The sequence below is a fragment of the Sorex araneus genome, chromosome 3 (genome assembly GCF_027595985.1).
Source record: "Sorex araneus isolate mSorAra2 chromosome 3, mSorAra2.pri, whole genome shotgun sequence".
In the NCBI taxonomy this organism is placed as follows: Eukaryota; Metazoa; Chordata; class Mammalia; order Eulipotyphla; family Soricidae; genus Sorex; species Sorex araneus.
Genome location: NC_073304.1, coordinates 113488196 through 113501195, shown reverse-complemented (window position 1 = coordinate 113501195; position 13000 = coordinate 113488196). Strand labels below are relative to the sequence as shown.

General features: G+C 58.3%; 1 protein-coding gene across 1 annotated transcript in view; it reads right to left on the bottom strand.

Moving 5' to 3' along the window:
• Positions 1-208: 208 nt before the first annotated feature.
• Positions 209-13000, bottom strand: part of POLR3A (RNA polymerase III subunit A) — a 42165-nt gene continuing 29373 nt past the window's right edge. Inside the window, exons 21-31 of the mRNA XM_055132362.1 lie at positions 11270-11383; positions 9716-9802; positions 9553-9635; positions 8346-8516; positions 7468-7561; positions 6181-6273; positions 5108-5272; positions 4862-5026; positions 4631-4762; positions 3336-3468; positions 209-1719 (exon numbers count right to left, since the gene is read on the bottom strand). Of these exons, the coding sequence (XP_054988337.1) occupies positions 1571-1719; positions 3336-3468; positions 4631-4762; positions 4862-5026; positions 5108-5272; positions 6181-6273; positions 7468-7561; positions 8346-8516; positions 9553-9635; positions 9716-9802; positions 11270-11383 (1386 nt within the window). The 3' untranslated portion in view covers positions 209-1570. The remainder of the gene's footprint in view (positions 1720-3335; positions 3469-4630; positions 4763-4861; positions 5027-5107; positions 5273-6180; positions 6274-7467; positions 7562-8345; positions 8517-9552; positions 9636-9715; positions 9803-11269; positions 11384-13000) is intronic.

Sequence of the window (13000 nt, the reverse complement as noted above, 5' to 3'; positions counted from 1 at the left end):
CACACCGCTGGACCGGAAGCAGGAGCTCATGCGTCAAGCCACTGACACCGGAGCTTCCAGAACTTTCTCCCTCTTCCACAGCCCTGAACTGACTCCTTTATAGGGCTGTAAGGAGCCAGCTGTCATTCTGACCCTTTGTACCAAAGCTGGTGGAGGGCGGAAGCCGAGAGCCTGTGGTCGGAAACGCTATCATTTAAAGGACGAGGCAGGACTTTCAAGTTTTATTTCTTCCCCACAGGCAAGAGCCACGTCCCGTCCCTCCTGGGCCCACTCTGGGCGGGCGCCCCACGGGCCTGGTGTCCAATGCACTGGCTGCAGCAGGGGGTGAACTCTGGCCACGGGCACAGCTCCAAGGGCACTGTGGTGCTGTCCAGTGGCAACACTGCCGAAGGATGTCACTGGACCCCAGCCTGTCCCCAACCAGGCTGGGCAGTGAGAAAGTGAAGGCGGCAGGCTAAGCGTGGAGCAGTGGCTCCGTCACCGTGCACCAACATGGCTGCAGGGAGGCCACACAACCAGATGACAATCTTGTTTTCAGGTCGCCCTGGTGGGACCATGTGGTGACAGGGACTGAACGTGGCTTGGCCCTATGCCAGGCAAGTGCCTTACCCGCCCCCCCGCACAATCTCTGGCTGCTCCTGGATGAACTGAAGACGTTCTCGACCCGAGCACTGGCCTCAGTGGCCAGGCAGGCACTGGGCTTACTCGGGGTCCCGTCGGGATGGGGAGCAGCTTGGGGCTCGCAGAGATGCAGGGATCGGCTGCCTGGGGACAAGGTTGCCCAACAATACCACCCGCCGCCCCCACCCAAGAACAAACAGCTACACTGAGCACCTTAGCAGCATGAACTCAGAACCGGGACACGGCAAGGAAGTTCAAAGAATGTCAGTGTAACCTGAGAAACAGCCACATTCACTGTCTCCCAACATCAAGACAAAATTAAAAACCCAACAAAATGGGCTGGCACACGCTTGTCTTACACGTGGCCCACCTAGGTTCGATACCTGGCACCACAGCCCGAGCGCGGGGCCAGAGCCTCCCCCACACCTGCCCACGGCATTTCTCTTATTCACCCAAGCCACTGCCGGGGAGAGCTCCCAGGGCCGCGTCTGCCCCGACGCAGCGCCACTGGCGGTGCTGTCACACAGGACCTGGCCACTCGCAGGGTCTCCGTCCCCTCGGGCCCACCCTGCCATGCTCCAGGCCCTGGTTAGCCTGGGGAATCTGGACACGGCCACAGCCAGCCTGGGGGTTAGTGTGTGTGGAGACGCCCTGCAAGTGCCCTGCAGGAAGGTCCCCACCGGCGACGGCTGTGAGGAGGTCATGGGTGGGGGTGCTTCTGCAGACGAGACTGCAGGGCGGCCCAGCTCAGCCAGCCGCACCGCGCAAAGGGCAAAAGGTGGCCAGGCCTCTGCCAAGTCAGGGAGGGCGGCAGCAAGTGCAGAGCCAGAACCAGATGTGCCCCCGGTTCTCCCCAGCATGCTGGACACAAGGCCCCCAATCCCAACAGCTGGCCTGGGGCCCGTTCCAGGTGGGGAAGGAGCCGAGGCAGGGATCGTGTCCTCCTGGACTACGTGACCAGGGGGATGTGGAATTCGTTTGTGTCGAAGATGAGGGGCCTCCGTGGGGGATTCGGGTCCCTGTTGGCCTTGTGCAGCAGCTTGAAGAGCCCGGTTCCGATGTTCATGGGGATCCCCATGATGATGCACTCGGACACCCCTGAAAGCAAGTGGGCAGAGGTCAGAGGGCGCCAGAGGGCGTTTCTGCCCGTGGCTGCAGGCTGCACTGTGGCTGGCGGGGGCAAGGCCCAGCCCAGGGACTCGGAGCCTGTCGGCTCATCTCTGCACGGATCCCAAACGATGCTCTGGAAGCCCCAGGTCTGCCATGAGCAGGTACCCCTCCCTATAGGGCGCGGCGTGGCTGAGCAGACGGGTCCCCAGCCCCAGACTTGCAGCTTGATGGGCTTGGAGTGGCAGGAGGGGGCACTGAGGGATGAGCCCCAGCTCTACAGGCCAGTCCTGGCCTTTGGGCGACAGGGGACCGGTGGGGCCCCGCCCACACTCCTGCCTGGGCCGCCCCTCCCCTCCCTCTTCCCTCCAGCTCTCACGGTCGCACATGATTCCTCTCCCCTCCCCTGCAACTGCACCCCTATTGAAAGGAAGAAAGTGTTCACTTCAGGAGCCAAGATGCTCCTAACCCTGTCTGCAAATCCGCGCAGGGGCGAGAGCTGAGGCGGGTCTGGGCAGAGAGGAGAGCAGGCACTGTGCTGGGCGGCCCTCCTCCTCGGTGCTCTCCCAGGCCAGCAGCTTGGTCTCCTGCCCCTCTCCCCTCCCCTCAGGGCCTGTTCCCTCCTGTTCCTGGGCTCAGATCTCCCTGGCAGAGCCTGGCGGTGCTGACAGAGCAGAAACCACTAGCAGGGGGCTCAGCAGCAGGAGGGCCGGGCACAGCGCAGAGGGTGCCCTGACCAGCAGAAAGCCCCTAGGACATCCCTAGTGCCCTTTCTTCTTGGACCCCAAACCACATGACAGGTAGAGGCAGTGATGCGGGATGGCAAGCTATAATGACCTAGTGACCCGCCAGCTCTCGTCCCGTGACCTGCTGTTCTGTGTGTGCATGTATGTGTGTTGTGTATGTGTGTACGTCAGTATATGCACGCGTGTCAGTGTGTATGTTGTGTGTGTCTGTATGTGTGTATGAGTGTCTGTGTATTGTGTGCTGTGTGCATGTATGTATGGTTCTGGGTGCGTTTGTGTGTGTGTGTGTGTGTCAGTGTCTCTGTGTCAGTCTGTATGTATGTATGTATGTGTGTGTGTGTCTGTATCTGGATGTGTGTGCATGTGCGTGTGCCTGTTGGTGTGTGTCAATGTCTCTGTGTGTTTCTGTGTGTCAATGTCTCTGTGTGTCTGTCTGCGTGTGTCAATGTCTCTGTGTGTCTGTCTGCGTGTGTCAATGTCTCTGTGTGTCTGTATGTATGTGTGCGTGTGTTAGTGTGTGTGTGTATGTGTGCGTGCGTGTGTGCATGCCTGTTGAGGGTGTGTGTGTCTCTGTGCTGGGGGATCACCCAATGCCAGGGATCCAACTCGGGACTCCAGCTCTCTGGCTCACCTTGGTGCTTAACACACACAGGCCTCCAGGCTGCGAGAGCTCAGGGTCAGAGTCCCAGCCCGCCACCAACAGACCCGGCCCACTGAATCTGAGCACAGTCAGCTCGGCTGGCTGAACATAGCCGGAATGGCCCCTGAGGCCCCGAGCACTGCTTTGAGGGCCCCGCCCGTCCCCAGGCCTTCCTGGGACTGGAGCTTTGAGCCGGCTGTGAGCACAAGGCCGGAACCTACCGCACACGGAGTCCTTCTGCCCAAAGTAGGCAGCATCGAAGAGGTGGTCGGCAGTCTTCTCGAAGGACGCCAGCATCAGCACACTCTCCTTCATCTTGGCCAGGCCGAAGCGTGTGATGCCCAGGACTTCACCCTGAGGCGTCAGCGGTCAGCTCAGTGGGGCCTGGGGCCACGACAGCCCACCACAGCCCCTCAACTGTCCAAGTAAGGGGGTTTCACCCTTTGTTGGACATGAGATCCCACAGCTATTGTCCCCCGCATCACTGAGGACACAAACCGGTCCACTCAGGGCCAGGGGCTGTTGCAATGAACAACTGAGACTGAGAATTGTGTGCAGGAGCAACACTACAGCGGGTAGAACACTTGCCTTGCATGTGGATGACACAGGCCTGATCCCTGGTACACCATAAGGTCCCCCAGCTTGCCAAGAGTGATCCCTGAGCACTGCCATATGTGACCCAAACACACACACACACACTCACTCACACACACACACACACCCTAGCTTGCCAAGAGTGATCCCTGAGCACTGCCATATGTGACTCAAATACACACACACACACACACACACACACACACACACACACACACACACACACACACACTCTCTCTCTCTCTCTCTCTCTCCCAGGGTCTGAACGGTAGCAGTACAGTAGGAGGAGCACCTGTCTTCCGCATGACTGAGCCGGTTTGATCCCCGGCATCGCACGCTGTCCCATGAGCGGAGTGACCCATCAGAGGAGTAGCCTCTGAGCTCAGAGCCAGGAGGAAGCCCCAAGCACCACCAGGTGAGACCCAAATAACACAAAACCCCAAAACCAACAAGAACATGGCCTCTGGGCAGAGACCTGAGCCCCCGGAAACCCAACTCCAGTCCCAGCCACACAGACAGCGGGTGATGCCCAAGCGAGGGGTCCCAGGAGGGTTGGGGATCCAACATGACGGGCTGGAGCACATGCCCAGTGCGTGGTGGCTCAGCACTGCTGAGCTGGTAGCTCCAGGTCGTCTCCCTGCGCACAGCTCAGGGTCACCCCAAGCACAGGCTGGAGGGCCCTCTGGTGGCCTTTTGAGGTTTTTTTTGGGGACCACCCCTAGTGATATTTAGGTATTACTCCTGGCTCTGCACTCAGGGCTCACTCCTGGCGGTGTTTGGCATATGGGATGCTGGGGATCAATCTGGGTCGTCCCCGTGTAATGCCAGCGCCCCCACGACAGTCTCGCTCCAGCCCCTGAATAAACTGGTCAGCACAGGAATCTTCGAGCTCTAATTTTACTGGGCTTTTGACTCTGCTCACCTTGTAGGTCATCAGGTCCGAGAGCAGCATCACGTGCCTCCTGTCGATGCTCATGCCGTGGTTGACCATTGTGTACTGGATCTCGTTGATGATGGTGGTGCGGGCGGCCTCGATGCCCAGGGTCTTCTCCACCTGCAGACACGCGAGTGAGGGAAGAGCTCCCAGGAGGCTGTAGTGCTGGGGGTGGGGGGAGGGGGCGCGCGGGGGGGGGGGGCGGGGGCAGAAGCAGACCTCGTAGGTGTTGTTGGAGGTGGTGCGGGTGCCCTTCACGCCGTGGGTGGCCATGACGGCCCGCAGGTTGTCGCCCTCCACCAGGAGCTTGTACTTCTCCTTCCCGCTCTGCTCATCGATGTGGATGACGGCCCGGGACACCTCGGGGATCCCCTGCACCACCACCTGGGCAGGGACACAGGCTCAGGGACAGGCGGCAGAGTGCAGAGGGCCGGGAGGGGAGGAGCCCGGGCGGGCGGGGCCCACCTTGGGGAGATCTTCCTTCAGGAACTGCAGCACGTAGTACATGGAGCTCTTGCTGTTCTCCCTGGGGGTCACGCACACCACGGCCTCCCCATGGACGGCCACGTCGCCCGGCTTCACCCGCAGCTTGGACATGCAAATGGAGTAGCGCACCGTCTCGGCGTTCACCTGCCGAGGGATACAGGGTGTCAGGCAGGCCAGGGCCCAGGAGACGGTGCTGGTCTAATCCTGGTGGATTCTCCAGCCCCTCCCTGCGCCCAAACAGCTTTCTGGCTCAGTGGAATCGCGGTCTCTATTGTGGTCACTTGCACGGGCTTCAGTGGAGCTCTGAGGGGACGGGAGAGCGGGAAGCGTCGCTGTCAGCTCCTTAGGGAAGAGCCACATGGAAAGAGGCAGAAAAAGCCCAGGAGCCCAAGAGCGGGAGAAGGCTGTGCGGTCCGTAAGTTAGCCGCCACAAGCCCCAGGAGATGGCACAGGGAGAAGGGGCTGGGAAGGAGCTGGGGTGGACGTGCAGTGCCCAGGAAGACACAGGTACCCGGCAGTGGGTTGGCAGCCTTGCCCAGCGCCCTCTACCCAGGAGTCATGACCGTAGGGGTCAATGGACTTGTCCCTAGAGTCTGGCCAGACCCAATTCTTTTTTTTTTTGGTTATTGGGTCACACTCGGCCATGCTCAGAGGTTACTCCTGGTTCTGTGCTCAGCACTCCTCAGAGGGCTTGGAGGACCATGTACCACGTGGGACACTGGGGACTGAACCCAGGACTGCCACATGCAAAACAAGCGCCCATCGAGATGTGCTATCACTTTGGCCCCTGGACCTGATTCTTGTACTAATTTGCCACAACAGGCAGTGTGGCCCGTGCAGAATTACAGCTTCCTATGAAGCTACAGCTGTTAACTCCTGTGTTGGGATAAGGCCTGGAGAGAGAATGCGAAGGCTCAATGGCCGTCCCCTGTGGCAGATGAAGCCTGTGCAGGACCCCTGCCTCGAACCTCACTGAGACCCACCCGGGTTCGCAGAGAAGCCCGAGGCCTGGCAGAGAGTGGCTATCTCTGCAGCGGGGTCACGGGACTCACCTCCAGCCTCAGCAGTCTGATCCGCTCCAGGGAGAGCTTGACAAGGATGAAGCAGTCGTCAGGAAGAAACACTTCTTCAATGTACTCTGAAATCTGCCGTGTCAAAGACAAGGGTATGACCCACCACCCCCATGGCTGTCTCCAGCGCCACTGCAGTGCTGGGGAGTGACCTGAGGCCTGAGCACGCGTGGTACACTCTACCACGGAGCCTCTCTCCAGCCCCCCACTCTGGTCTTCACTGTCATTATTTTATTTATTTATTTTTTTTGCTTTTTGGGTCACACCCAGCGATGTTCAGGGGTTACTCCTGGCTCTGCACTCAGGAATCACTCCTGGCAGTGCTCAGGGGACCATATGGGATGCTGGGAATCAAACCCGGGTCGGCCACGTGCAAGGCAAATGCCCTACCCGATGTGCTGTCACTCCAGCCCCTTTAAATGAAGATTTTACTATTCTGGGAGGGAGATACATCTGACTGTGGTCAGGGCTTACTCCTGGCTCTGTGCTTGAGGATCAGTCCTGGGGGTATGTGTGAGTATGTGGGGTGCGGGGGGAGCCAACCCTGGGTTGGCCACATACAAGACAAGTGCCATGACCCCTATATTTTTTTGTATGTGTGTGTATATGAGAGTGAGAGCGAGTGAGCGTGTTATATGTTCAAGAGAGAAACGGGTTTGCCAGGGCTGGAGCGACAGTGCAGTGTAAGGTGCTGGCCCTACATACAGCCAATGCAGGTTGATCCTTGACGTCCCACAGGGTCTTTTTTTTTTTTTTTTGCTTTTTGGGTCATACCTGGTGATGCACAGGGGTTACTCGTGGCTCTGCACTCAGGAATTACCCCTGGCCGTGCTCAGGGGACCATATGGGATGCTGGGAACCGAACCCAGGTGGGCCGCGTGCAAGGCAAACGCCCTACCCGCTGTGCTATCGCTCCAGCCCCCCGCACAGGGTCTTTTTTTTTTGCCTTTTGGGTCACACCCCACCCGGCGACGCACAGGGGTTACTGGGGGACCATATGGGATGCTGGGAATCGAACCCAGGTCGGCCGTGTGCAAGGCAAACGCCCTTCCCGCTGTGCTATCACTCCAGCCCCGCCACAGGGTCTTGAGCCCGCCAGGAGTGACCCCAGAGCACAGAGCCAGGCGCAAGCCCTACCCACTGCTGGGTGCAGCCCAAGGGAAATAGAAGAGAAATCTGCCTGTCAAAGGGAAGAAGGTGAGACGACGCATCTCCGGGCGGGGCCTGGACAGTGCAAGGCGGTGGGGCCGTGCTCAGGGCCCCGCTCACCTCCCCGAGGAGGGTCTTCTCGATTCTCCCCTTCACCAGGCGCGCGTAGTCGGCGTCGTCGTCCTTGTCCAGCTGGGCAGTGATGATGGGTGTGCTAGGGGCAGGAGGGGAAACCCACTGAGCACGCGTGACAGGAAAGCAGGGTGCTGCCGGCACACCGAAGGGCGGCTGAGAATCATGGTGGGCCAGGCCCCGGCAATGGAGCAGGCACTCCTGGCACTGAGGTGTGAGCCCGACTGTGAGTTTCCGCTCTGTCTGTGAATGAGCGACTCAGAGAAGACGCTGTGGGACCCATCTCCTCTCTGCTACACACCTGGCAGTGCTCAGGGCTGACTGACTCCTGACTGCATTCAGAGATTCCTCCTGGTGGGGCTTGGGGGACCACGTGGAGCTCTCAGGGATGGGCCCTGGGTTGGCTGCGTGCACATAAGTGCGAGACAAGCACTGAGCCCGCTGTGCCATCTCTCAGCCAGTGTTTCAATCCTCATAAATCCCCCCCAGGCATGGCAAACAGGCGCCCGGCCCACGCACTCTGATGGACACCACCAACACTGCTCCCGTTTCCCTGTGGTCTCGGCTCCTCACCCACATGGCCCTGCTCACATGGCGCTGCTTTGGGCTTAACTGCGTTCAGTCCCATGGGTGGGCTTTGTCACTGCACACCCGGTCGTGGTCCTTATGCCTGCTGGGGCCAGCATCGCCAGGACCGCACTCAACTCGTGGGAGTGGGGGTCAGATTCACGGCATCAGGCCTGCCACAGAGGCCCTTTGCCACTTAATGGTGTGATCCCTGGCAACATGCCTCTCAGGGCTTAATCTACAGCCCTAAAGGACCACAGGGTGCAGGCCAGGAGGGAGGTGACGGGGAAGAGGGGCACCTGATGGCTTTGGAAGCGTTGATGATCTCCTTGATGCGGGGCACCCCCAGCGTGATGTTCATGGAGGCCACGCCTGCGAAGTGGAAGGTCTTCAGGGTCATCTGCGTGCCCGGCTCACCGATGCTCTGGGCGCAGAGGGCCCCCACTGCAGAACCCGGCTCCATCTGGGCCCTGGAAGGAGAGGCAGAGGTGCCAGGTCCAGCGGAGCTGCCAGGAGGCGCTGCCCCTGGGCTGCCTGTCTGCGCTGGGGCCACACACGCAAGACAATCCTCCACTAACCCGGCCCCGGATGTGTCCTTCTCACGGGAGAGCTACAGCTGCTCTGCTGTTCCCCGAGCACCACCTGGAATCACCTTTGAGCACAGAGCCATGAGTAGCCCAAGCACTGCAGGTTGTGGCACAAAAACCAACCAAACAAACACTACTGGGGGCAGGAAAAAGGTGTCAGAGAGGCAGACAGGGAGTGTGGCAGAGCCAGGGATGGGGTCTGGTTCTGTGGATGTGGCAGAGAGGGGGTCTGGCTGGCCTGCAACAGGTGCAGACGAGGGGACACAACGCTCCCTGTTGGGGATGCCTGAAGCCTCAAGGCTGACCCTCAGCTCTGCACGCCCTGAGCCCACTGGACCTGACACGAATTACCGGTCTGCAGAGGTAGGCCACGGCCCGTGAAAGCAGCTGCCAGAGCTGCTCGGCAGGCAGGAGAAACCCAGACGCAGTGAGCGGACACTGCTGAGGCTGGTCAGGGTTGATGGCTGGGCCCAAGCACCTGCTGTCTGAAAAGACCTAAGTGCTTGGAGCGGGAAGGGCTCAAAGGCACCCTGGCACTACCCGGCCCAGGTGTCGCCCGCAGGGAGTGCCGAGCACCAGCTGGGGGCAGCCCCTGCGCACCGCTGGCTGTGGCTCAGAAACCGAAACAAAGCAAAAGCGTGTGTGCTCGAGTAGGTGCTTCTGTATTATTTGGGGTTTTTGGGGGGTTTGTTTCTGAGCACACTGGAAGGAGCTCAGGGGTTACTTCTGGCTCTGTGCTCAGGAATCACTCCTGCAGTGCTCAGGGCACCACATGGGGTGCCAGGATCAAACCTGGGTTGGCTGTGTACAAGGCAAGTGCCCTCCCTCCATACTATTGCAGACGCTGGACCGTGTACCCGAGAGTGAGGTGGGAAACGTCAGAGAAGGGTGCCTGCTTTGGGCATGGGAGAGTGCCCACCTCATGTACTTGTCTCTGCAGGTCTCCAGAAACTTCTCTATTTGGGTGGGGGTGATCCGGTCCAACTGGTACAGCACTCGGGGCTGAAAGAAGAAATGCCATGAGCAGAGTCGGGCTGGCCGTGCCTGGAAACGCCACGGTCCTGCCATGTGCCTGCCATTACCTCAGTTGTGCCGCTGTCATTGATGCCATACTTGTCTCTGGTCTTCTTGATCTTCTCAGAGACCCCCTTAATGAAATTCTTAATCTCCTGAAAGATGGCACAGCAGAACAGCTGGGTGAGTTATTTCCCAATCATTTGGCACGACATGATTCTCTTTAGAAAAGTTAGGAACCAGAGTCTATCCTACTTAGCATTAGCCATAAATATGTCCCGCTGTGGACACGGCAGAGATGTGAATTGTTTTACAAAATGTTTTCCCAAGAAGCCCAGGAGAGCAGACAGGGCCAGAACACAGCCACATCTGACACTGCCTGAGATGTTCTAGGGCCTTCGCAGCCAGTGGATGCCTTAGCAATTAGGTATCACCGTTTCCACTTGGAGGCTGATTTGTCTCTGAGAGTTTCTTCAGCCACTATTTTAATCACTTTAACTGCTGAAGCAAAAGCATAAAGCGGTCTGTGAACACACGTCTCCAACACGCGCTGTGATGGTGTCTTCACCCTCAAGGTAACACTCATTATTGCTGTTCTTGCTTCAGAGGCAGGCTGAGGGCCACAAGGAGGTGTCAAAGGCCCCTGCCCAAATGTGCTCAGTCATACCGAGAGCTCACAACACTCAAGCAATGTTTTGTCTGCTGCAATTTTTTTCTTCCATTTTTGGGTCACAGCTGGCAGTGCTCCGGAGCATATGGGTCGGCTGCGTGTGCAAGGCCAGTGTCCTCCCCTGTACTACCTTTCTGATGCTGCAGCAACGTTTTCTCGAAGCCCGAACCCAGAGAGAGAAACAGAGCCACTGAGGCCCAGGGACTCTCTCCTGGCTTTTCATGGCAGGGCTGTCCCCAGCTTCCATGCCCGCTGCTGCTTCCTTTCTTCTCTAGACCGTTTGGGACAGAGGGTCTGGCACACCCACTACTTCCTGCCTGGCTCCACCTGAGCGGCCGTGAACCCTCCTGGCCCCGAGGCTGACTCTGAATCTCACCTTGTTGGCACAGGGAAGTGGAGCGAGAGGCTGCGACTCAGCAATTCCCATCCCTGCACATGCAGGAATGAGGAGCCACCCCCACCCCACCCGCCACCCCCAGGGCCGTACCAGAGGCAAGAGCTTCCTGCTACAGAAGGTAACACCGAGTTACAGAAGGTCTCCTTCGAGCTGGTGAGGACACGGGATCCCCCCATGCAGACTGGGGGAGGGGAGACAGGGCAGTGGGCAGGCTGTCAATGCACCGCCTCACACCCACCCCATAGCAGGCTCCAAGTATGGGCCTGGGGCTGGGGCCAAGAGAACACCTCAAGGGCGGGCAAGTCTGCTTTGCCCCTCGCAGGTCATCTGAGTGCAGCCCAGGGTGCTCCCGGGAATGGAGACGGAACAAGTGCTCACAGAGTCAAAGGGGACCACATGGGTTTGTGAGGATTAAGCCTGGGTTGGCCATGTGCAAGGCAAGCATCCTACCCATGGTACTATCACTCCAGCCCTTGATTTTGGGGAATTTTTTAACCAAGAAACTCTGGAAATCCCACCCACCTGGGGGGTGGGGGGTGTCAGGGCCCGGCTCACCTGCAGGAAGCTCTCCTGGCAGCACAGGAAGTCGCTCTTGCTCATGATGGACTCGGTGGTGAGTGTCAGCTCGTTCTTACTGAGTGCGGGCTCGCTCCGGCATGGAAAGACTGCCTCGAGTAGAAGGAACGCACACGTGAGTGTCGGCAAGGCAGAGTGCGAGGACGGGGAGAGATAGGACACAGCCGGGCCCCCCTCCCCCGTTTGGGGATGGATTTTTTTTTGGGGGGGGAAATCACACCTGGCAATGCACAGGGGTTACTCCTGGCTCTGCACTCAGAGGACCATATGGGATGCGAACCCGGGTCAGCTGCATGCAAGGCAAATGGCCTACCCACTGTGCTATCATTCCAGCCCGGGGACCGATCTTTTTTCTCTAAATTTTAGTTCAATTTGGATTTTGGGTTACACCCAGCTGTGCATTCCAGCAGGGTTGGGAGGGCACACGTGGTGCCAGGGGCTGACGGCAACCATGTGCAGGGCAAGTACCTCACTTGCTGGATTCTCTGGCCCTATCCTGGATGTGAGGATGGAAACAGGGTAAACTGGTATCCCATCTTGTACAAAGACCTCTGGGCAATTCAGGGGGCACTGTTCTAATTTTCATTCCATTTGGATTGGAATTGAAAAAAATGGGGGGGGGGGGTTTGGGGTCACACCAAGCAGTGCTCAGGGTTTACTCCTGGCTCTGAGTTTAGGAATTACCCCTGGTGGTGCTCAGGGATAATGGGGATCAGATCTGGGTTGGCCATGTGCAAGGCAAAGGACCTCCCTTCTGTAACGTCTCTTGGGCCACAAAACACACACTGCTTTTCAAAACTCCCAAATGGGCTGGAGCGATAGCACAGCAGGTGGGGCATTTGCCTTGCACATAGCTGACCGGGTTCAATCCCTGGCATCCCATATGGTCCCCAAACTCTGCCAGGAGTAATTCCTGAGTGCAGAGACAGTACTAAATCCTGAGCATCACTGGGTGTGACCCAAAAAACTAGAACAACAACATAAACTCCCAAACATTTCAAGAGTGAAGATACTTTGCCACCCCAAGTTAGTGGGATTTCCCTAGTTAATTTTTGGGCGTAGGGAAGGGCCTGAGTTACACCCAGTGGTGCTCAGGAGTTAGTCCTGACTCTGTGCTCACTGGAGCGTATGTGGTGTCGGAGACTGAACCTGGGTCTGGTGTGTGCAAGGCAACCACCTTCCCCACTGTACTATCTCTCCAGTCCTCTCCCACTGTCTCAATAGCTGCCCATAACCCTAAGGTAAGGCCTCTCCACCCTCCAGGGCCAACTCTGACTACCCATATCAAAATACCGCACAAACATTCTTGCACAGTTAGAGCATCTCTGCAGGGCAAATTCTGATAACTGGAAGCTGTTGGGTCAAAAGACTATTTAGTTAGTTATTTGGGTCACACCTGGCAGTGCCCAGGGACCACGTGTGATGCTGGGGAGTGAGGCCAGGCTGGCCACACCAAGGCAAGCACCCTCTCTGTTGCACCATCACTTGGGCCCTGAAGATCCCCACATTTAATTCCAGACCAGAGGCCTGGGAGGGAACTCCAGGGGCTCGTGCAGATGCTCGGCTTGCTGGGAGCCTGGTGTGATCTGGGCCACTGCCTGGTGCCCCGAGCACCAAGCGAGGAATAGCCCTGAGCTTTGCCATTATGGCCCGAAAGGCAAAATTCAGCAGAGTGCTGTCAAACCATGTGCTCAGGGTTGTTCTAAATTA